General features: G+C 38.5%; 1 protein-coding gene across 1 annotated transcript in view; it reads right to left on the bottom strand.

Annotated features, from left to right (window-relative positions):
• Positions 1 to 25,926, bottom strand: part of inpp4b (inositol polyphosphate-4-phosphatase type II B) — a 147,173-nt gene extending 121,247 nt beyond the window's left edge. The window contains exons 1-3 of the mRNA XM_036212286.1: positions 25,286 to 25,926; positions 11,690 to 11,734; positions 548 to 666 (exon numbers count right to left, since the gene is read on the bottom strand). Coding sequence (XP_036068179.1) covers positions 548 to 666; positions 11,690 to 11,734; positions 25,286 to 25,370 — 249 coding nt within the window. The 5' untranslated portion in view covers positions 25,371 to 25,926. The remainder of the gene's footprint in view (positions 1 to 547; positions 667 to 11,689; positions 11,735 to 25,285) is intronic.
• Between the last annotated feature and the right edge of the window lie 269 nt (positions 25,927 to 26,195).

The raw sequence follows: 26,195 nt of genomic DNA, 5'->3' as shown, positions 1-26,195 counted from the left end.
CGGTTATGCTAATTGAGTTTTACTGGATTAGTTGGAAAATATGATCCCTCTTGATGCGTCTGGAAACTTTGCCCCCAAATGAAGAAAAAGAAGAAGAAGAAAAAAGTGTGTGTGTGAGTTTGTCTGTGCACGTGTGTTGAAATGGGTGTTCCACTCTGGGACGGGGGCAGCTGTTGCCGCCCAAAAAAACACTTGTGTGGCTGTTGCCTTAGCAACAACTCTATCACAATGAAAAATTCAAAAGGCGCAAAACCACTATGGTTGTATGCAATACTAACAAATTCCAACCCACAAACCAGTGCTGTCTCTTAATTGAGAGCTGCCCCCCTCATGTGGACGCAGTTGACTGCAGCTGAAGGTTTGCAGTCAGCAGTTATGGCCCATTCCACGTTGATGTGAAAAAGAGGTTTAGGAAAAGGCCGTCAGACAGAAAACATTGAGAGGAAACGAACACGGACCTTTTGACCCCGATTCTGCAAAAACAAACATTAAATAGTAGTCAAGGGGCAAAACGAGTGTGTGTGTGTATGTGTGTGTGATGCCTTACCTCCACTATCTCAGTGCAGCCATGAGACACAAGGTGCTGCTTGTGGGGATCTATGACAGCCACCTGGACCAAAGCATTGGGTTTCCTGTCTCTGCCTAAGGCCACTAGATCATTACAGGCTGCAGAGAGGAAGAGAAGGAGGAAGACAGAGCCGGGAGGGAGAGCAGGGGATGAGGGGGGAACAGGAGAGTGGTTGAAAGAAGAGAGGAAGGGTGAAAGATGAGAGAAGATAATCCTTCAGGATACATATTTAAGTGACACAAATCACACGACACTATATCACAAATGGTGAAAACACTCGAGAGAATAGGAGTAAAGCAACACAGGAGGAGGGGGAGAATAATTCCCGTTTCCTGTCACAGTCGTCACACGCCAGAGATCTGCACCATCCCAGAAGACCAGAGGAGCGAAGTGAACCGTGCGCCCTGACGCCGCGCTCCCAAAGTACAGCGAACGTTTAGAAATATAAATAAAATACATGCACACTGCGATATAAAATTGTTGCCTCAGCAGCTGATTTAAATGGCAGCCAGGGAACTGGAACTCCTCTTGGCAGTGAGATATCACTTTTGTTGGGGCTTTCATTCCTGACATCAAAAGCAGCCTGTAACCCAGCTTCCGAGGACAGCGAGGCAACGCCGTCATCCCCACTCTGATCACTGATCCCCCTCACATTTTAAGTTGTTCTTACTTTGGTACAGTGTGTGAACTCAGTGCTTCAACTGTGTACAACATGCTCCAACACAATGCAGTAAGATTTCCAATTAAGAGCAAAAAGGAGAGTTTTTAAAGAGGAAAAGAAACTAACGAGGATCAACTGTAATGTGTACAGAAGGCAACTTTGAAGTAAAAGAAGTGAAGGTCATGAGCCGGAAACAACACATAGCTCTCAAGAGATGAAAGGGAAAGTCGACATAAAGTTGCCCATAAAATTAAATTTGAAAGGAGATCATGTCATATTTTTGTGGATGAGACATCTGGAGCTTTGATTTTTCTCTGAGTTTTGCAGTAAATGTTCTCAGATATGGAGTTACTAGAGTTTCACAGCTTAACTTAAAGACCCACTTCAATGCTAATTGTGTTTTATCATGTTCTTGTGGTATTTTGATGATGGAGGACATCAATACAGGTTAAAATTGCATCTCTGAGAATTTCTTTATTTAAATCGCAGTGAATCTGGAACACATGAAAACGTATGCCTTGTTTCCACTGAGCGGTCCAGACCGGATCAGACTTTTGAGCGTTTCCATTACAAAATGGACCCATTCAGCGTGACTGACTGGTACCACTTCAGGTCCCCTGTGGTTGTAGGTCCATAGAAAAATGGAATGGACCCATTAGGGTGGAGCTTCTGTCGTCACATGATTTAACCCATTCATTGGCAGAAAGGTATTACGACAAAAGCAAGTGTCCGACTAAGGGTTTTCCAGACTCAAGATCCAAACTGAAAGTTCTGTCCTCTTTTCGGCTGTATTCTTCTTAGCCCCCCACAATCTTTTTGCAAATAAATCCTTTTCATGCAGTATTCCCCCCTATTTACAAGGGGGTTGGGGACCCGACATACTGAATCCACGATATTCAAATTGGCATTGGCTCCCTGACACCCACGAGTTGAAGTTACAGCTTCAGCCCGACTTTAGTGACCCCATGATAAATTGAGTTTGAGACCCCTGGTGTAAACAGTTTGAAGTGGGTCTTGTGGGGAGGCTTACTCCACGCCAACGGTCCCATCCACAACTCTAAGACAAATTTCTAAACTATGTGCTAGAAAACAATACAGGTTTTTATTATATTTACTCAATAAAAAACCATTAAAAATGGCTTAGTCATAATGAAACGCCCACTGGGAAAACTTTTAAAATGGATCAAAAAGTGATTGAAGTCAGATTTTAAATTCTAAATCGGATGGCATGAACAGCAATTTTGTCCTTCTGCTAAAGTCCCCACATTGTTGCCAATAGGCCCATCACAATCTCAAAAAAGGAAACTTATTTTTTTTTTCAAAATTCCAAGATTCCTCTAAGTGATTTTCGACAATGGTAATCTTTCTTGTGTTTACAGCTGACAAACATGACTAACTTTCTATCTGCTATACCGTGTGCCTGTGCAGTAGTGTCTTATTTTGATTTACAAACAGTAACATGGATTAAGGCAGCGTTTTGCATCAAAATCTTTGCTAGCTTTTGTCCAACAGCTACATTTTTCTATCTAAATTCTGGCCTGTGAACAGCAGCAGCAAATGCTGTCAAAGGAAACACTCAGCTTCCCATGTTCCTCTGACAAGAGATCATGTGAAGTTTGCCTCTTTGCTCATGTTACAAACAGATTTACTCACTGCACACTGTGTTGAGTGACACGTGGAACAAGATATTTTGGCACGTTTCTGTTCCAGACATCATATCTTACTCTGTTCAACCTCAAATGAACACAGAGTCGCCTTTTACTGCACATGAGCAACAGCAGAATAAAATAAATGAGCTCAAGGATGCTGCTGCTGTGTTTTGTTTGAAAGTATACACATGTACCTCTACATATGCTGCAGAACAAAAGAAACAACAAGAAGTAACCAAAATAGAGCTGCCGAATAGAATTTTCCCAAAACATACAAATGTTTTAAGGTCAAGTCTCACAGTCCTCTGTAAATGATACAGACAAAAAGCATTTTTATCAAGCTCAAACCCTGTGACATCAATTTAGAAATCCTTTTATTCTATTAGCATTGACATTTCACAATTTGTCCAGGGTAAGCCTGGTCATAAGAACCAGTTATTCAAAAAGCAACATCTCATTTAGAAATGTAAAATTGAAGAGTGTCTTCACGTTGTGAGAGCCCTGTGTCTACATTCTTGACCTGACACGCTTCATCTGAATTTAGTCTGAGAGCAGATAAGGGCGCCAGCGATTGGGGCGCCACCAGAACACGTGGAAAAAAAAGACTGGTAATAATGTTGTGCTGCACAAATCACATACATTTTGTTTTTTTGTTCTATGGACATAATATTTGTGCTAGCTGCTTTCAAAAGTTTCCCCAACAATGAACAGCTAAATATGGTAAAAAAAAAAAAAGTTTGAGCACATGGTGGACAGAGTGGTAGTGATGGGGCATAAAAAGGGCAACACCTGTCCAAGAATGTGTTCATAAGCTTGACGCTCCAGACGCGTGTGGGAGGAGCTACCAGCTTAAAGGGTTCCCTTGTCTCTAGAGATTTGTTGTCCCGTAGAAGTATAAAAATTAGAAGATAATTTTATTATTGTCTCGATAAAAATATGAAAAATATAAAGTTCAGAAGGCCAGAAGTTTACGCCACAGTGTGCCAGGTGGCCAGCTGCCCAGGGGCTGGGGTCTGATGCAAAAATCACGCCGCAACACTCAAAACCCACTGCATCTGGACTGATGCGCTGACCGATGCTCAAAATGCACCACAGGACCGGGATCTCGTCTGTTAATTTACTTAATATTGAAACTCGGCACCCCTGATGCTTGAATCACCACTGGTGTGAAAGAAGCTTTATAGAATAAAGAATGAAGTCCAAGAAAACTCAAGTAAAAAGACACAGATCCTCACATCATGAGTAACAAGTTGTCGTATGGTCAAAATATTGTGTCAAATTCAACAAATGATAAAAAAAAAACTGTTACTGTAAAATCTGAGCCACTGTAACAATAAATCCACATCACTTAACTTATCTCTTTTTGATAGTGTCAGACAATGTTTTCAGAGTCAGGATGAGTCATGTATTCATGTGACTCCAAGACAAGGCAGAAATCATCTCAGTATTTTCAAAAAAATAAATAAATAAAAAAAAAATCTCTATTTTGCACATTCATTTTACTGAACCACTTAAAGCTAAACTGACATTAAACAGAAAGTAAAAAAAAAAAAGTTTTGTTGTTTCAAAAATATGTAACTAACGTAGAGACACACATAAAACCTCGTACATGCACAAATCTTTTCACATAGCCAAGATTTGTTTGTAAGTGATGAGTTTAAATGCTGCTAGAATGATAAGTCAGAGTTTTCTTTTCAGCCGCTTTGAACTTAGACTGTGAATAACTAATACTTAAACTGATTTAATTTTGTCTTTATTGCCATGTTTGGTAATGTCTACAAAGTACTGTCAAAAAATAAATAAAAAAATAAACTTTCGTTCTTTAGATTATCTGGTGAAACTTGACATTTTCCCACTTTCTTAAACAGATATGCCCAATAATTAACATAAAAAAGTCTAAATATGATAAACAAAATTGAGGTAAGTTTATTTTCTCTCTATAGTTGAGAAACTTTTTTTCTGTTATAAGATAAGATAATTATTTTGCATGTCAATTCCGTTTGTCCATTTCTTCGCCATTCACAAAATTAAAAGCTTTTAATTATATCTAAATAGTACAGATTAATATCTGTGCTTCCTGTTCAACCAAATACTCAAGGAGAATAAATAAAATATAAACAATGTCACAGTAGCTTAAAGCACATTATTTATAGGGAAGTATTTCAATTGTAGAGCAAAAGAAGAAAAATACAAGAAGATTTCCAGAGAATTCTATCATCATTTGCCTTCTTATGACATTTCAATGACGCATGTAAGATTAACTTAGAGAAGATAAAAAGATATTAAAAAAAAAAAAAAAAGATGAAATTATCTTCGATTCATCTACTCTGTAACTTTTTGCTTAGTTTGGTGGAGAGCAAATGGGTCTTCTAGCTTTTGTGCAGCTAAAACAAAAGAGAAGTCCATTTACCGAGAGTTGTATTCAAATATAGAAAAAAACTCTTCATAAGTAATGTCACCAATGGCTCTGGATGCAGAGGAAAGGTGCGGTGGACCGGTTGGGTCGCCCCCCCATTTAATATTTTCCGGTTACCACAGTAACAATGGACTGACTGAATGGGTGGTCAAGATAAGTGCAAAACTGCTAAGTGCTGCTAATCATGGATAATGATAATAAGGTTCAAATTCAAACAGGACAGCAGTGCCCTTTAAAATGTCTTTAAAAAAGACACAGGAGCTCTTTGAAGGCAGTGTAATGTGTCACGCAGTCAAGAGGAAATTATCATTTAATCAAAAACCAAGTCAAAGGAACAATAGAATGAACTTTCTGACTACTACTACTCACAAATGTTAACCTGCTGAGGCTTTTTTAGACAGAGATTATCTTTCCTAGCATGGTAATCAAAGGCAAATCTGTTCTTTTAGCAGTTGATTTTACCACAATCCAACCCCGCATCTCATAGTTTCTGCATTTTTTTGCCCTGCAGAGATAATTTTTGTAGTTTTTACAGGTTTTTCATTCAAATTAATGGAGGTCAGTTTACTAAATAGTTACAGAGCAACATCAAAAAAGTTATTATTAAATGTCAAATCAAACAAAAATAGACTTTTACCCTTTAGAAAAGTGGAGCTGCGGAAAGTTATGTTAAGATTAATGGTTACCTGCTCCGAACTGATTAAATAAATGCAGCGTTCTTTTTCAAATTTTGAAAAGAAAAGCCAAATAAATACATATGACCTTCAGAAAGAAAAGTTTCAAAGCGTTCATCCCAGTAAGTCACCTCAGAAGACAAACGTTTGTTTAGCTTGGGCTCTCACAGGTCACCGTTGCCAGTTTGGTGATTGAAATCGAGCGTTTCCCAGGCATACATCAGCAGACGGACTCTCCCACAAAGATATAAAGCTTAGTCTGACCCTTTAGGTCAGCTCTAGTTTAACAGTGGGTGGGGGTGGCAGGAAAAGGAAATGGAGAGAGTGACAAAGTGTGTGGATGAAGGAGTCCCTTAGAGAGACATTTAGAGTTTAAGGAAGGAAGTCAGAGAGGATATATAATGAGGGAGTGAAATAGATGGAGCAAGAAGACAAAAAAGGGCTCATTAAAAATGCTAGAGATTCAAATAATTGATTGAAAAGCAGGATAAAAGGGAAAAGAAACCTTTGGAGCTCCTTCAGGAAAATTGTATTTCCTTTATTACATGTATTGTTTGAATTGCCACAGCTTAGGTGAAAAAGAATTCATCAGTGATGTGACTTGCAATTTTACTCAAGAGGCTGAATTGCCAAAGTACACAGGGGCTGATTTCAAATTAGCATAACAATTGAGCAATTGGAGTAATAATGTTTGCCCATCCTTGGAGGCCTCAATTACTATGCTGTATTTATTCTGTGTGATTGGAATATATTGAGGTCTTTCAAGATGAATTTGCTGTCGATGAGTTTTAATGCATGAGGCCTCCGTGACCCCAAAATGAATCTAAATTCCATTTAATGAAGAGGGAAGACTTGGGGATTACCACATGGGAGAGATGTACACTCATTTCCAGAAGATGCTTATTTATATTGATAATTATTTGCATGCTTCAATTCATTTAACAATTCTATTTGCATGTGTCACTGCCTTGCACACCTGTTTCCTCACGGGTCTGTGAAAAACAAAAATGAAACGAGGATTCCTCAATTATAATGCTATACTTTCTTGCTCACATTGCATGTGAGAAAATAAATCTAAAAGTCTTTAAATTAATACACTGAACCAATCATTCAGAATACATTTACACTTTTACGGTGAGTGTAAAAGTTCTCCTACAGACTAAAGCTGTAGGTTTTTGGGTTTGCTCCAATGCAAGTGTCACCATCAAACAAGTAAAATAAACATGACTGTTTCACATGTGACAAACTTTGAAAGCTAAACTAGCTCACCGCTGAGTGTAAATTGGAAAACGTATAAACAGAGCGTTGCCTCAAACTTGATAGGTATTTTGATAGTTTTTAGTTGCAAGTGCTGTACTTCATTTCAAAAGACAGCATGCTTCCAGAGACATACTGGGTTGAACATGCATCTCTTTGGTTCTCTGCAGTTGCTCTGATTGTTGGTCTGAGGATAATTTGGCAGGATGGTCACTATTGGCTTAAATGATTTTTCCCAAGTGAGAAATCTTCCTCGCCAAATGATAATGGACTTTTTGAGGAAATGTCTGCTGGGGGGTTTCCACATTCCTTCAGTGTTATTAAAGAAGTCAATAAAACCGGAATTTGCCAAAGCCCTAAAACGATGGTGTTTCATTCTCTAAAAAAATATTTTATGAAATACTTCTTTTCCCTCTTTGTTTTAGACAAAATAACATGTTTGTTCGCTAAACTTTTACAAAGACACTGGAATTATTATTGATTTTGATATGTACAATGTTATTATCCACCATGAATATTCTTACTTTATGATATTAATTTGAATATGAGATCCATCATATGGTGCCAAAGGTTTGTCCAGCATTTTAGTCTGCATATCTCACAAAACCGCCAAAGGGGAACAACAGAGAGAGAGATCTATCCTGATTAAACAATCTCCAAAATTGCTGAATCGCACACAACATAATAACCCAAAAGGATATTTAATTAGGGTACTTTTTAAAACCAAGTAACCATTTCGATGTGGTCAGGATTATTCTTAAAATCTCATCTACATTTGCAAGCTGAGTGGTTTTCCTGATGAATGAGCGGAGCCTCGTGACAGAAAACTGCGTCGAGGTGCCGCTTTAATCATTACTTTCTTAGCAAGCATTATTCCACTAAAAATCAATGTTTTGTTTTCTTTTTTACTTTTACGTCATTAAATTTTAATTGGTTGTGGTTTTGCTTGAAAGTTTTAAGTCTCACTGCCAAACACATGCACAGATTAAAGGAATGTTTCACCTTTGTGGAGTCTGGAACAGCTGCAGTTTTATCAAATTACAATAAGTGCTAAAATTAAAAAAAGGAATAACTTTGTTTAGACTGGATATCAAATATTTGTGGTTTCAGATATATATTTGAAAACCCATTGAAGTAACTAAATTACTTAACTTTGCCTTCAACAAGAAATGTAAAGGAGCAGGCCTACTAAATAACAAACACAAAAGACATTAAAAATACAATAAAAAGAAAAGCAATACACCTGCTCTCCCTTTAATTGTTGTCTCACAAAATCCTGCAAATATTTCTGAACATCAATAAACTTTTAGTTTGCTGAGTGGTAGTGAAGATAAACTTTGCAGTAAAAAAAAAAAAATTTTTAGATAAATCTTGCGGTTGAGGAGTTTTTTTTTTTTCTTTAATTTCAGTATAAAGCTTGCAGAACACTCAAACTAGCATTGACCTAAACTTTATTTTAAATAATAAAAAAAAGATTAAAAACAAGTTACAAGGAACTTAGAAATCCAAGAAAGCAACTTCCGAGTTGTGCAGAAAATTAGAGAATAGGTTAAAAGGATTTTTAGAAAAAATATCAAAAATCAAATAATTCTGAAGGAGAAGAAGAGAAAAGAGCAGCAAGAAAGTTCAACTTTTAAAAAAAACGAATGAAAAACTATAAAAAGAGGAACCTTGACTGAGCAAACACCAAGTCTGAAAAGTCAGACTCAGAGGCTTCAGAGAGATACTATAAATGAACCCTCGGAACAAAACATCAAAGGGGATCAGTTCAGTTTTCCGATCAGTTCAAGTCTTTGCAGAAACAAGCAGCAGCTCTGAAGTGAGTTTCATGATCGGCTCACCAAACAACAGCAGATAAAAGCAATGTGGTGACAGTTGCAGATAAACAGACTCTAGGACCTCCACAAGCAGCCCAAAGAGGAAGTGTTTGAGCCCTGCTAAAGTGCGAGAGCATTGTTGACCACAATAAAAAAAAAAAATGGTTCTCAAGAATCAAACAGGTCAACCGTCAGAAGAATGAAACCATTTTGAAACCTGCTCCGAAACAATTATCAAGCAATATAAAAGCATTTGTGTATCAGATAGGAAGTGGCCATAGAAATACAGAAAAAGGATCCAAGATTTGAACTAAGTCAGGGAAAGTAAAAAATAAATAAATAAAAAAAACATTAAATCGCATATTATGAGTATTTTTTTGGATAACTTACAGTCAAACATAAAAGTAAAAGCAAAAGGTGAAAATTGATTTAAAAAAATGAATATATATATATATATATATAATTGATATATTTTCACTGACTGTCTCATTTTATTAGGACAGTGTAAAGCTATTAGGTCCAGTTTGCTAACTAAACAATCTTGTTTGGGCAGAATTATAACTCCAGGTTGTGTTTTCCAAATATATCTGAATGGCAGATAGTCACAGTATATGGCGCTTTACTACTTTCTATGAAGGCCCAAAGTGCTTTACAGTCACAATCCCTTTCACCTACACTCACACTGATGGCAGCTCCTCTACCTAGTGCTGAGTTTACACCGAATGCAATTCTGAGAAAAAAAAAATTGTGAGAAATTCAAGTGGCCTGCCAGTCTTTCACTGTGTGGCAAATTTGCTGCTCGCTGTCTGTCTTAAGGTTGTGGGAGGAGCTACCGGCTGATGTTTTTAGCCTGATTGCTGCATGGAGAGGTGTCTGTGTAAATCTCACTTACAATATATGGATGACATGGATGATGTTGAAAGATCAGGTTTATTTATTTGGTAAGAGTTCTACAAAAACCATCAGTGATTCTGTCTCACTCCATATTTGGGTTTATGTGATCATTTGAAGATTTCCCGGGACTGGGGGCTTCTATCTCACTCCGGGGACTGTGTCTGTATGACAGCCGCTTCCCCGGTGTTTCTGTGTCTCTGTGGCTGAGTTTGAAGGCTCATTGTCCTGCATTAAACGGAGTGGAAAAATAAAATGTAGTGACCTTGTTTTGTTATTGCCGGCATTTCGAGCGAGCAAGCCCCACTGCCCGCCATTTGGCTGGCTGACAGCAGCCAAAGTGCAGCAGGTACGAAAGGCTGCAGATCTTTCCAGAGTGTATCCCAGCTTTGCCCAATGGTAGCCAGGACGGGCTCTGGCAACCCCGGGTCCCACTCGGTTAAGGAAACAGGTGAAAGTTCAGGACAAAAATGCTTGCATGGATTAGTATTCTACCAACTGATCGAGTCACTGCAAACATCACGTGCCCAAATCTTAGTCCTTGCTAAAATAAATTCAGACATTTGAACTCTGGCCGCACCGGCCAATTCGTGCTGCGCATCTATACCATTGGTTTAACATTGAAACTGGCTGCCACTGCCGCGTGAATCGCATTTGGTGTGAACGCAGCATAACACGGACGCCAACATATAACCACAAGGAGCAATGTGGGGTCCAGTGTCTTGGCCAAAGACACCTTAACACAGAAGCGTGCAGAGCGGGAACCCGATCAAAGGTTGACTGCTCTACTTGTGCTCGCCCACTAATATTTTATCAGGTTAAAGAGGCACAGCAAAGGTCAAGAAATCATCTTGCAAATGACGTAATAAATAATTTACACATACTTAAATATTTTTCACTTGAAGTCTCAACCACACACACAAAAAAAAAACATAAAAAGAAGCTCAGATTTATGAAAACTAAAGCTTCAAATTTGATTTTAAATGGGAAATATGAGAATTATTTTTTTATTCTCTGCAATAGGCTGGCAACCTATTTGGGGTGTACCCTGCTTTCTCTCAAAAAGCAGGCTCAGGCATCCTCGTGACTTCAAGAAGGACACAGCGGGTTAAGAAATTAAACAGTCTTCGAAAACAATGAAAGACTTCCAAGAATTACAGACATTAAAAATGTGTTTCACATTGTGTTATAAAATGTTTGTGCTTGACAAAATGTTATATTTTTCATTTGTTGGAGGATGATCTGAGCAAAGATATAAACATTTTCAATAAACCTATACGTTCATTATCCTGAAAGTCGCAGGATAAAAACAAAAAAAGATCATAGATCAACCTTTGATGTCCTCTGTGTTTGATTGTTGAAAGACCAAAGGAAATTTTTTAAGGTTTCGACAATCACTTTAAGAGACCTAACGTAACCCACAATGAATCTTCTAGAAATAGAAGTCTAACATCTCGCTCTTATAAAAAATTAATGAGGAGATCTCAAAAGAGGTTCAAAGGTACCCTCTCGCAATTCTGTCTAAAGTTTTCTCTTTGCTGTGCCTGTGTTGTCTTTTTTAACCATGCTTGAAGTGTCAGGGTTAGAGCGGAGGAAAGAAGCGGCCCGGCATTCGTGTAAATGCATGAGACATGAGTGTGTGTGTAAAGAAAAAAAAAGTTTTTTATATTGAAATTAACGTAAAAGCATGCACTCTGAGACAATGCATGTTTTTGAAAGAGAAACTACGACTGAGTTAGTGAATAAATGCACATACCAAGGCTGAGCTCCACCTGCTCCAACTTTGAAGTTCTGATCCCACCTGTGAAACAAAGACACGCATGATGATGAGCGAACACACATCTAAGACTGGAGGTACAAGGATGACAAATGTTAACACAAAATTCCACTTGAGGTTAGAGTTTTTCACAGATAAATCAAATCTGGTAATGAGATTGATCATTTCACTGGAATAAATTAGCCTTTGTGATTCATTAGAACTAGAGATCCTTTTTTGATATAAATGTCACAATTTTATTTATTTTTTTTTTTGGGTGAGAGAGTTTGTACTCAAGTTAAGGCTTTACTGTCCTCTTCAGACTCTTAACTTCTGATAACCATGGGTTTGTATGTCCAATAATCCAGATAATAAAAAATTAAAGCGTCTTTGGAGGCCTATATTTAAGTATGTTTTGTCCCATTTTCCACAAATAGATGCAACACTTCATCTAAACAGAGGTGTAATTGAACGCAGCATTGAAATTATGTCAACAAAATAGTCAAAAATAATAAGGTTTATGTTAAAATCTGTTGTATCATCAACAGTTTGGTGTTTGGAAAACACATTCACTGCTCCATGCCTAGGTTGCCCCAACATATGAACCATCTCCACTCACGTTATATTTTTTATATTTTCTTGTAACCCTTTTATTTGAATGTCAAAAGTTTAGAAGAAAACCCATTGCAACAGCTTAACCACATGTTTTTACGACTAGATGTGGGAGAGCAAATGAAGCATCTAAAAACGTTGTCCTCCAGCGAATTAAAAAAAAAAAAGCTTCATCTACATCGCTACCCCTTCCTTTAACACTTTAAATCAGGTGGAAAAGTGGCTTTTCATTTTGGCTTTGTGTAGTTATGCATTATTGTGGAAAGCTGCTTTTCTTTGGGACAGAATCAGCTGATTTTCGCCACAAACATGAACTGTAAAGTGTAGCATATCTGTGCAAGGCTGCTTTTCACCACCTAAAAATCTGCTGGAATTACTTTAGTTACATATTGGTTGAATACTTACAGTAGTTGAAGAAATGTAAACACTGAAGCTAAAAGTTTGGTTTAAAAGGGTGTTTTTTAGACATTTTCTCGAGTCCTCGTTACACTCCCAGCTGAATCAGTTAGCAATAAAAGCTTCTTTTGTCATCAAATGTAGGGATGACTTAAGGGCAATAAAATGTAAGACAAAGATGACAAAGACACTATAACTGATAATTTAATACACTAAGATAAGAAAAGGGGTGACAGTATTTAACTAAGCAAAAGAAAACCTGAAGAATAACCTAAAAAACCCACATTGGTGACAAAACTGAGGCTCCGACACAGACTAACTAAAACCACACACTTAAATGTGGACTCTTGGGACCAATTAGCAAAACTGAAACAGCTGCAATGATTGCTAATTAAAAGCTGGTGTAAACACGACGGACTTCGTTCCAGAACGGAGATGAAACCTAAATGACTTAATGAGACCACTTCAAATCCAACAAACGAATAATAACCAAAAAAATAAAAAAAAAGCAAACCAACTAAAATCTAATAACACTCATCTAAAAGTTTAGGTTCTTATAGTAAGAAAAGACTAATTCTGAGCGTATTTGATGGTCACAGAAAATACATCAAATATGCAGAAAAAGTAACCAAGAAAATCAGATATTTGTAAAAGATATATGTAAAAGAAAATCAGATATGCTTGTAAAATCTTAAAGCCGGGTTGAATTGAAATGACTGTCCCCTTAAAAATGAAGAAAAAGACAAAAATGAAACATTGGGGACGGGTTAAAGTAAAGCCTCAGATTTCTATTTCCTGTATTTTTAATAACTTTTCTCCAACTTTTTAGATTTTTAAAAAGGGTATTTTGTGTCATAAAGTAAATTAGATTTCTTCATGCCAAGAATTGACTCTTGCTTTCCAAAATGCAACATTTTCTAAAGTTATTGCAAGAACCATGCTCATAAACCCTGACTTTAGCTGTATCACAAATTTGATCATATATTTTAGTTTGGTATCACTACTTAGGTAAATTTGCTGTTTGAAACATTAAAGACGAGTACATATATATCATGTAGAGGTCACTTCTGCTCTTAAGTTCCTGCAAGAGTGGGCGGAGCTTATTTCAAAACTGTCTTTGATGGAAAATGGCTTGCTAACGGTCACCGTTTAGTCTGCTGCTGCCATTTTCTGAACGTCAAAAGAAAAACAGGATTTTCCCCCAGAGAGCCAGCTACATAGCTTAAGAGAAGGTTAGAATAACAAATTTTTTTCAGCTCTAATTCTACCCTTTGTTAAAATGCAGCGCAACATCTTGGTACTTCTCCTTACAATTTGTTGCATTTGCATCAGGGTTTCCATTAGGCTGAGTTTCTTATGGTAATATTGTATATATTCATTGCTTATAAATTTTGCTTTTCAATCCTATTTTTGCCAGAGTTAGAAAGTGCTGGCTGTTAGCCAAAAATTCTCAATAAGTAAGAATTTCTCTTTTTGTTGGTTAAGTGCAGGGCTGGCATGCAGGAAGCCACAGTTCAATTCCCAGTTGATACCCACTACCAGAAGGCGCAATGAGCAATTGATGCGTCAATTACCATAACAAAGGTGAGCTAGTTAATAGTGGATCCTTGGACAAGACCAAGACCAGCACTGGCGGTCCATACCACTCATACGCCGTGAAAGCAAACCGCTCAGTGGGAGAATAAGCTGGACCGTACCACTTCTTACTGTACTGGACTGGACCGCACTGCTCAGTGGAAACAAGGCTTAAGATACACAGGCGCCCCCTTAAGATGTGGCTACTCATGTCTTTGACCTTCCATGGACCCAGAGAATCCAAACCCGCATCGGGTCAACTCCCGTTTGAGTGCACGTGACTTTAGCTTAAACATAATTTAATAAATTATCCCAGATAACCATAAAATGTTAAGTAAATGAAGAGCTACAATGGAGGACTGTATTGCAGTTAAAGAGGAGAATAGAAAAAAGACACTACCAAAACATCCAGAGCACAACAAGCTCCCAAAACGGTTCACTAATGATTCATTCCAATCAGCACCAACTCAACAAACCTTTGTTTGATTTCCACTAAGGCTCACATACTGCCGTATCTTTGATTTTCAGCACCTTCTGTCTTGCAAAGAAGGGGTGGATGCAACTTACAGACATGAGAACTGGTGATTTGAGAGTTCAGAAAACATAAGGAAGCAGAAGTTTGTTCTGCCCGCTTTTCTACGACAAGCCTGGTCTCTTTGAAGCAAAGTGAAATTGTAAAAATGAACTAGACCAAGTCCAATGACACCAAGTTGAGGCGAGACAAGTTGAAACCACTTATGGAAATGCAGCATAAGATTATGCAAAAACCCTAGAAACTTTGCAAGAGTTTCGGAACAAGAGCTTTTTCTTATGCATTTTCCTTGAGGGCTCATGCCAGAATGACAAATAGAGGCCTGACTGCTTCTATCATCTGTCACCGCTGCTGTCTCTCCTTCATCACTCTTCCTCTACGGCGCAACCATTCAAACACAAAACAGATTAAACACCTGCGGGATGGTGCAACCTGCAGAGGAACTCTGATGTCCTAAATGCATTTTGCTTTATCTGAGGTGCTAAGATTCAACTGGCCTCTCTAAGGCTCATCAACTCCACTAATGGCCCACAGACATGTGCGGCTTACTGATGGAGGTAAACCACTTACTTTCTGTGCCAGACATTTACAAAAATGAGAATTCTTCAGAAAGGTTATTTAACCATGTTTTACTGTCACTGACCTTTATTGGCAGCTTTAATTGTGTGTGAAGTCTGGTTAGTTTGTTTGTAAAGCAACACACAATTGCTCCTCAATTTGGCTCACAGAGCTTCTTAGGTCCTGTCCAAATTTGAAAAACTACATTTTCCTTTTAACAGAGGAAATAAAATCCACTATGAGACTGACAAAGAAAACTGACACTTCGGTTAAAAAGGAAAAAGAAACATTGTTTGAAGTTTACTTTAAGTTTAAAGACAACCTTATGCCTTAATCTTCAACGTAACTGTATTTTGCATATAAGCCGCCATGCTTGGCTCATTCCAGTGGGTTTAAATACACTTCAACAAAGGCAAGACATTATCTCTTATGCATACAAGCACGGTAAGCATCTAATTAATCAAGTTTGTACACAACAGCGTCTACAGCTAAGTAAAAACAAATGCACGCAATTACCCAAACGGACAAGTTAAGCAAATAAATAAATAAAGATAATGAGCCACAACTTGATTTTGACACGAATCTCATCATTTTGCCTCTCAGGGGATGGTGTCTTCACATGTTGTGGGATTTTCATGGGGTAATATGAAGTTTTAGCCATCCCGAATGTCATGATGTGTGGTGGGCGAATGGAGCCCTTTAAAAGCGAGGTGTGCTGTGACTGAAATCACTGTTAGGTCTGAGCGCTGATGTCACGTTATCGTAAGGGTTTGTTCCTAAGACAGCCTGGTTATTCGGAAACACTCCAGGTTTACAAACCAACTTATCTTAAGTGGCAGGAAGTAATGGGAAATACCTTTCAACGAAGAAACAATTTATGATAAAAAGTAAAGCCAAGTCTACAGACTGATAAGAAGTGAGGATACTAATTAAGAAAGACGTGCAACCCTAGAGCATGGCATTTTAATTAAGTCATCTCCAAATTGCTGTTTACAATCAGCAGAAAGTGCAGATTGTAGGTTGGAATTGTGTGCATCAAAGTATAAAACTGCACAAATAGAACAGAGAAGTTTACATTTAAATGTAAGTAATGACTTTTTATTTTAGTATGAACTTTTTAAAGTTATTATTTCCAAGTGTTAGTAGCTCCATGCTGACGTAGCTGTCTGGTGACGTCATCGATTGGGAGTAACATCAGAATTTGAAGACAGTATTTTTCCATTATTCTCCATTTGGAGGGCTAAATGTAGAGGCAGATTGAAACCGTAGGAGTAGGGACAGAATTTGGATTTGTTCTTTCACATGATTTTTGCAAATACACAATTATAAAATAAACTAATTAATCAGATTATCTTGTTTACATGAATGGAGACGTTAGATCATTAAGGAAAATCTGTTAATCCTCAATATTATCAAAACTGGGTAGGACATTTTTTTCTTATTTGCTCAATCTTTTGAATAATCTGTTTGTTTTTTGTTAACTTGTCCTGTAGAACAGCTGAGCAAACAGATAATAGCTGAAGGCCTTTTCTGCTGGACAGATTTTACTTTTACAATAGAGGTTTTGTATTTCATAACATCCAAGATTGTACAAATCCCTTTGGTTTATTATTATTTTTATTTATTTATTAAATTTTATGTTTTATACATATATATCATCTGTTTTTAATGGGAAAGAAAGCAAATTAAAATGAGAGCCATTGGTCTGCACTGTATCCCAACAACAAGAATCCACAGTAAAATGATCTGAGAAAAACCATCATTATTTTAATGACTAAAACACAACAAATAAAAGAACCCTGACCCTTTGAGCATCTAAATAGGACTTCCAAAGTACTTTTTCTTTTGAAGGAACTGTTAGTGGAATTGACAAAGAGTTGTTACAACACAGAGGCGAATGTGTCCTTCACAGATCTTTGGCAACTCCTATTGCTCCACATTTACAATGCAAAATTATAAACTTTATTCAGATATAAAATCCTTTTTTTACTACATTATTTGCTCAAAAATGACTTGCCTCTATTTTTTCTGTATTTGCCCAGCTTGACCCCATTCTTGTCCTGACACACTAAGCAGCCCGCCCCCTTCCCCATCAACTTTGCTGTGACAATTGCCCAACTACGCACAGTCCAATATCAGCAATTCAATGCTAAATGGAATCAAGTAACCCAGATGATCCATCCATCTCAGTCATATTTCACTGGAGGGTACAACATGTAGAGTGTGTGTATGCAGAGAGTAGTGGCACAGGTGTGGTATTTATAATCGATATTCACATTATGAATATGGTAATGAGCTCAGAAAGGTGGCAGCGCAGGCAGCACATGTAGATGTAACTCCCAGAGAGGCCTAAAGCAAATGAGGTGTACCCGCCTGCGATACTGCAGTTTCATCTGGCACCAGAAATAGCAGCACAGCCCCACTGTACCTCCAATCCATCAGCCCCCCGTCTGGGGGCGGTAGCGGTGGGGAAGAAAAAGGCTCGCCGAGGGGAGCAGAGGGGATAATTTATGGGGATGTAAGCGGAGTAGGTGATTTCTCTGGAATGGCAACGTTAATTAATGGAGAGGGACTTAAATTGTCAGTCTTGCAAAAAGATCATTTAACCCTTTTCCCTTCTTGTGCTCTGGTTTCACACTAAATAGGATCACTGACCTCAAAGGATATTGAAAAATCATGGGGTGGGGGTAGAATTAAAGAAGACTTAGATACTGACACAAAGACAAAAAAAATGGTAAAAGCCTCAAGACAACTATTACCAGTGTACCTGCTGTCAAATAGTGACAAAGTACACAGTTGTAATCATCCTGCTTATCCGCTTTACAAATAAATGCAGCGCACAAAAGAAAATGCCTGAGAGCAATCCTGATCATATTTAAAATATTTGGATGTTGAGGTGAGATGAATAATTTACTGATCTGCTTGCCTTAAAGAGGGCTTTGATAATTCAGGGATATAAATAGTATTCCCTAAATAAACCATCCCACCCCAGCCGCCAGCTCCATCCCAACAACACATGCATATTGATATGCTCACAATGATTGCCGTGTTTTTTCTACCTAACTCTTTCGGTCCGACCTCGCACTCCATCCTGACTCTGTGTTTAAAAACGCCGCACCTGCGCATCCGTCCTGATGATTCAGTGATCAAGCAGACTAACATGCCTGTAACTCAATTGATGTTTGCACAGACAGGCATCCCATTAGGACGAGTGGTACTAAAAGGGAGAGTGAGTTATTCTCACATTACTGCTGTGGGAGATTGAGAGGGGACAGATGGTTTTGTTGCCAGAGTTTAATGAAGTGTTGTGAATCAGTCGGAGGTGCCGAGGAGGTCTCGACTGTCACTCCGATGAGAGATGTAGTGTGGAGGGTTAACAAGGGCACACAGTGAGACAGTTGGCTCCACGATAGTTTTGTCACGTTAAGGACGGAGCAATTAAAATTGCATCAGTTTGAGGCTGCAGCTGTCAGCGAGAATTCGCGTTCTTTTGTGCAAGTGCTTGTTAGATTTCAGCTAATGTGATGTCATTTATCTGATTGTGCCGGAGGAGCTTCTAGAGAGCCAATTCACCCAGATCTTAGGAAACAAGCATTCAGTTTGGTTCCCCTTTTGTCTGTTGTCAACAAAGGGGAGATAAAGCTCTTTACCTGATATTTTAAGGCTGTCAGCCTCGGTTTCATGCTGTATACATGGTAATTATATGCTTTGCTGCTCCCTTACATGATGCCAAGAAGCACAAGTACAATAGAGTGTTCCCACCACTCTTATCCTCCCATAACTTTACATCTGTCAGCGGCCAGGTCATCAGAGTATAATGATGTTTGATAGTTTTATTGTAAATCCCATGTACTTCTTGTGTGTCTGTAAAACTTTGACATCAAAATGTAAAGTGCTAAGTGGAAGAAGCATGAGGTATAAAATGATAGAGCGTCCCTGAAGTGCAAAACATATTAAAGATCACAGCAACAGTTAAAAACATAAAAGAAATAATAAAAAAAAATTACATTTTAAAAGTCAATACTCAATTAAAAAAAAAAAAACAATAAAAATAAAAATGGAACATTTTGGATAACAAAAGTAATTTCCAGAAATCAAAATGAAATGTTGAAAAATAAAACACATTAAAAAAACTGGAAAAGGTAGCTGCTATGGGATATCACTTATTGGATACTGATGTCTAATTTTTGAGTTTTTTTAATGCGTCACTAATAAAATTTGTATGATTAGTATGGAGCATATCAGTCAACTTTCTGTTGACATGATGGACAAACGTCATCGTCTGATCAGCTAAGGATGGAGATAGGGACAATTCAGTCCAATGGTGAATCTTACTTATCTCATGTCTTAAACAAGTCATGTACTTTCTCATGTCCTAAACTCTATGGTACTTAGCCAGACTTTACCAATTCCTAAGTAGCACTAATATTAGATTATTCGTCCTCCTGCTTGAGTGATTTTATGTGACTGATGTATGTGGTATTTAGCTCTTTGTAAATTATTATTTGACAGTTAAAAAAGTTCAGGTAAAGCAATGCAGATAAAGTGTTCACCAAAATGCTCTCTCACACTATTCTAAAGTAAAGCAAGGAAACGTTTGGCTAAAAGTCACCAGCACCAAAATCCAATTGGAGACTTTTTACAGCCCTCTTGTTATATACAGAATGTGCTTCTGGTGTTTTTAGGGAGTTTTAGTGACTTTGACCTTAGGGCTGTATTGCTCTCTCCATTTGACTTACTTATATGTACCAGCAAAGAGACGAAAGGAGAAAGAGCTCACCAATCTGTACCTTCTTTCATACAGCAGGAGCTCTCAGGTCCAATCAGAACCTAAAACTACCACTCAGTGTCTAAAGGACATACATACATAGTTATTATTGCTCTACAGTAAAATTGGCATAAATCATACATGAAAAGTACCAACTCTGACTTCTCTAGATTTATGTTAAATGTATAGAAATGCAGGGTTACTTGGAGTGACCTAAAAATGTAAAGCACAAAAATGGAATGCAGGAAATTAGAATTCCTCAGATGATTGCATCTACATAGTTTTAACTGGGTAAAAAAAAAATAATAATAAAATAAAACCTGAATGCAGTATATAAGGAAAGGGAAATGTCATTAGTAAATACTTTTATAGCCGCTCCCTCCCTTCAACAAGCTCCAAAGACCTTCAAAGTTGCAACTCCCGTTCACCCATACACACACATTCACACCCTGATGTTGTCTGCTGACATGCAAGGTGCTGACCCGTAATCACCGGGAGCAATGTCCGGTTCTGTCTCACCCTGGAGCATGCTGACACATGGCCAGGCAAGACGGGAAGCAGACGTGAGATTCTGTTAAGACGTTTACCCCCGAATCATAGCTCCCCAAAATAAAGACATTAAATAAAAACATTTTAAAAAGGAACACGTTGACATAAGGAAGTTTGAGTGTAGTTTTTGATCGTTTTGCTTTTCCTCTTTTAGCATTGACATTGACTTCTTCTATTTATTTATCAAGTATAAAATGGTAAACTTACATATCACTTTTCTACCTCGCTTTAAGGCCTAAGGTGCTTTACAGTCACAGTTCCATTCACACACTGATGGCAATTTGGCTGCCTGGCACTTCTGCCAACCCATAACCACCAGGAGCAGCATGGAGTTCAGTGTCTTGCCCAAGGACACTTTGACACATGAACAGGCAGGGCGAGAACTTGTGTATCACATCAATATTTGACCCGTGTCTCTCTGAAGGATCATAAATCTCAAAATATAAGTTTATGAATACTGATACATAACTAACTAAATTGCTTTTACTTTGATTTTACTGCTAGCATAGAATAAATGAAGTAATTCATTAAAGTGGCCTTAATATGAAAAAACAACTTTTTTAACTCTTAAGAGTATTATACTCCTCATTCCTCACTATGAAAAACCTCACAGCGATATTTTGATCCATTCACGCGTCTTTGAGTATTACTCTAAAAATCTGCGCTCTCTACAGCAGCCCCTCCCATACCCACGGAAACGAGCGGGTTCTCACGAGCTGATGTCACAGATTGGGGACAACCCTTTACAGGAAGAGTCTGCACTGCCAGTTCTGCCCCCAAGGTAACATAAAACACACTCACTTTCTCCACAGAAATTGTGATCATCAGCAAAGAGTTGTTATCTTAGCATTGACTCTGAGAAGAAGCGGTTCCTCTTGTATCTAATCTGCAGAGAAAACGACAGCTCGTAAGATAATGTAGCCTAGTTTAAGTGGAGAGAATGTTTTTTAGGCTGCGAGAGATTTAGGAATTTGTTCAAGCTTCCAAAAGAAAAGACTGCTCTTTGCGCGCCACCTGCCTGAGCTTGATGCAGGAGCTAACATGATGGCTACATGGAACAGTGTTTGCGGATTTCTTAATTAGAATGTCTGAAGAAACAGATGATGTTGGGAGATCAAGTTTATTTATTGTGAAGAGTTCTATAAAAGCATTGGTAATCATGACTCCATGTTTGGGTTTATGTGATTAAAAAAAAAAAAACAAAAAAAAAATTACCGGAACCAGGGGCTTCTATCTCATTCCAGTCCTATTAGCTGTCACACACCTAGATGTCTGGCAATATATCGAGTGAGTGAGCTCTACCGCGGGAGCAAAAGCTGGCGATCAGTCCTTCACCCCAAAATAGCAAGATGAGCTCTGCAACCTCGCTTCTCCAGTGGGTTAAGGAAATAGATGAAGTTCAGGACAAAAATGATCGGATTGGATTAATGTTCTACCTGCTGATCAAGTCACTGAAAACATCACGTGCCCAAAGCTTAGTTACTGATTGGCAGGTCCAACATGGTGACTTGACAAACGTCAGATATTTAAATTTTGGCCGCGCCGCCCAATTCGCGTCACGCTGCTCAAATGGTGCTGCTGGCAGATTGCCGTGCCGCGCTGTTCGCTCAAATCAAACCGCGGGACTTCAGATCGCCTCAATTCGAGTCTGTACTATTGACTTAACATTCAAACTGGCAGACTCCGCTGCGTGAACCGCGTTTGGTGTGAATGCACCTTAATTAACAGTTATAATTAAGGCTCCACAATATTTATACTCATCTTTTAAAAAGTTCAAAGGTTGTTTGTTTGCATGCGCGGACACAAAGAAGCACATCAATGTCGGTTATAATTACATCGCAAAATGAGCGAGTCGTTTCACTTCCTGGTATTAAAAGATTCCACAAAAATAAGTAATAAGTCAAAAATAATTTGTTTTTTTAGTGTTCCAAAGGGCTACATATGGATATAGTTTAGTCTGAAAAGCTTAAGAAAATCATGATTTAGCCCCTTTAAAATTATATTTTTCTATTATTCTTGTAATCTTGTCATTTTACATGTGAGCATAAAAGATACAGAAACATGATTTGCAGGTCTGCAGAGATTGTTCAGAGTTTACACGGGTTGGCTGTAGGTGATTGGGTTTAGCAGATGTCTGCCAGTCAGTAGGCCAAATGAGTCACAGCAGATGGTCGTCTCTACTGAGTCGGGACATGGGTGAGAAAACTCTTTAATTCAATGAGTTGATTACTGATACAGACCATAATTATATTTAGTCAGAAATACGGTTCGGACATGTCCAGAGAAGAGACAGTGAATATATTGGTAGAAGAATGCTGAGTCTGGAGCTGCTGGGCAAAAATTCTAGAAGACCATGGAGGAAGTTTATGGATGCAGTGAACGAAGACACAAATAGCTGGTGTTAGAGTAGAGGATGCAGAAGACAGGGTTAGATGGAAGAAGCTGATTTGCTGTGGCGATCCCTGAAGGGAAAAGGCGAAAGAAAAAGAAGTTATAGTCAGTATAATCTAAACTGAATTGTATTTTAATGAACTGGAACATTTGGAATTACTTGGTTTATAAAAATAGCTTGTTTTGATGCGTCTTACTTTCTTGTTGCGCCTTAAGTCATACCCAGAGGTAAATTGGAGTTTTATAAATAAACTAATTCAACTGTCCTTGGGCAAAACTCTTAAGTCACTCTTGCTTTCTTTTTTTATTTTTTTTTAACTTGTCCGTCCAACAGATAAGCAAACAGAGCTGAAGGCCTCTTTGTGTTGGACAACAGGGGATAATGACTTTTGACACACGATGTGTATTTGCAATTTAGGCTAAACTTTAATTATATTGATTATATTTGTGCCATTTTTTTGTTGGAACAGATGGATAATCATTGCTTTCGGGTGTAAATGTTAGTCTAAAGTGGGCGGAACCTGTCCACACACTAAAAAACTCACATACAAACATGTCAACATGTACATGAGATAGTTAAATTTTACTCGACAAACGTATGCATACAAACCAACACATGTAAAGCATTTCATTCGGTCAATCAAATTAATGTGGCAACCATGGGAGAGGGAGCACTGCCAAGCAGCTCCACCCACCGAAGTAGATTCTAGGCTGATGTTCTTGCTTTCAACTGCAAGAAACATGTTGGTCATGTTAGATAAAAGCATTAAATATACGTGTGTTTGTTGATTAATTGCTGATCAAGTTTCTGTAAATGCAAAGCAATCCCACATTATGATGCCTCCAATACTGTGCATTACAGTTATTGTAAAGAATTTGAATTTATGCCATTTTTCACCAACTATGTTCTCCATTTTGAACTGGACTGTCCGATTGTACTAGTGTCTTCTTTTAACAGGGGATTTATTTTCTCATGTCTCCATTTTTTACAAGCTTCACTCTTTTTTTCAACTCAACTTCCATATTTTTGCTATTCATTTGAGACCTGCAAAGGTATGACCTTGGGTTGAACTTGCTGGGATGTCCACTCGTGGGAATTTTAACAACTGCAGTGAGTGCTTTTGTTTGTGAGTATGTTTTCTTGTTGTGAGATGATGACCTGAAACAGCCCTGTTTCCTTTTCTGACAAACTCCATCTCCTTCCTGGCATTAGGTTAGTAGGACAACACTCAACAAGTATTCAAGGGATCTCCTTCTGAAGAGGTGATCACTTTCACTATTTATTGTTCTATCTATCAATTCCACATAATTATCACTATCTTAGTAATCCACACTAATTCTTGTGGAAGCTGTGAATAAGTATGACATATCCTATTTCTATAGTTGATTTTAATTCCTATTGAGAAGGCTTCAGGTTTTTACTTGCTTGTCAGCGCAGTTCTAAATGAAATATGTCCTTTCAATTGGCAAAGGTATCGAATTTGAAAAAGAGGTTATGTGGCATCACTGATATGGATAATCTCTTCAGTATTCTCTTGCAGTTATAGGCAATAAGGCTAGTTTGCTTCTGTCGGTGCTCATCATTGTCAATATATTCAGGGCTGCGGTAAAAGTGCCAACATGCTCACACGCAAACATTACAGCAGAAAACATGAATTCACATGTGTGTGTTTAAAAAAAAACATTAAGTGGATCAATTGAATTTTATGGTTTTAACTTGAGTGGAAGGCTCTCAGCATGACCTTGCAACAAATTTCTGTACAAATGATGTAAGAAGAACGGTCGAAGAGCAAGAGAGCTTTTTCTCTTCATTTCTAAATGCTACTTTTTCAGCCATGATGAAATTTTATGACTGAAAAACAGGCATCATTTCTTTTCTTTTTATTTTTCTTTCAGAACGTAACAGTCATTGAAGCACTGCAAAGAGGGAAAACACATTTTAGATTAATTTTCCTCTCCCCGCTCTGTTTTATCCTTTGCTTTCCTTCTGTCAACACAAACTCTGCGTGTGTCAACCAAAGGGACAGAACTCTGCAAATGCTTGCGGGGGTGGAGGTAAGGAGGTTACACATCATCTGAACAAGCATTTCCAGAAATAGCAGGACACATAATATATAGATTACAGCAGACAAGTGGGATGCAGAGTTTGTGGCAGGCGGGAGAGAGGAGACAGCTGCAGAGAGGCAGGCAGACAACACGAGAGCAGGCAGCTCACCAGCAGTGCTGATTCTTTCAGCGTTGGCGCTCAGCTCCTTCATGTCAACCAAGCAGTGTCCCAAGTGCTGGATGCTGTCCTCCATCTGCCCGGCTTGTCCCACACTTTTACCCCCTGCTCCTCCGCCTCCTCCATGAAACACCACAGAGCAGTCCAGTTCTCTGGCTCTCCAGGCAGCCTGCAGGCAAGAAAAGCTGCGATAAAGATAGCGATCCGCTCGCTTTGCTTTCTTGCTGCCTCACAGCGCTCCCTCTCGCTCTGTCAGCATTAAAGATGCCTTTTGGAAACTAATACGAAAGAGAGGGACCAGCGAGGGACCTGGAGCAGCAGCAGCAGGGGGAGGAGGTGGAGGATAGTGGGGGGTTTGGAGACAGAAGTAAAGGGAGGAGTGATGAGGGAGTAAGGCAACGAATGAAAGAGAAAGCAGAACAGGATTGATGTAACGTGCGATAAACAGCCCCATCCATCAATCTCGGGCTGACAGTGGGGCACCTAGAGCGCAACACAGCCAGAAAGACAACTCTGCCCTTCTGTCTTCTTCCTTTTCTCTTCTCAATGCGCAGCCACTGCTGCATCCAGATATGGCGCCAAGGGCTCCCTCTGATTCGTGCTTCCCTCACCTTCCCTCACTCTTTTTCCTAGCAGCAAAGGTATTAACAAGCATTTATGTCTTAAGCTCTCGGCAGAGCTTTCAGCAGGAGGTTGTGGAGGTTGCATGGTGGATAAGGGTGCAGGAAGAGTCACATTGCAGTGAAAAAGGAAAAACCGATTAGAGAAACTTCCCCACAGTGCTATATCAACAGGTTAAATGCATAGAGAGAAAGAAGAAGCAGCACATTCAAACAAAACATTCCTCTTTGCTCTTTTCTCCACTTATCTGTTCTGCCTGTGTTGCTGTCTGTCTTAATAA

The sequence above is a fragment of the Oryzias melastigma genome, linkage group LG1, assembly GCF_002922805.2.
Source record: "Oryzias melastigma strain HK-1 linkage group LG1, ASM292280v2, whole genome shotgun sequence".
NCBI classification, from domain to species: domain Eukaryota; kingdom Metazoa; phylum Chordata; class Actinopteri; order Beloniformes; family Adrianichthyidae; genus Oryzias; species Oryzias melastigma.
This window is presented reverse-complemented; position numbering and strand designations above follow the sequence as displayed.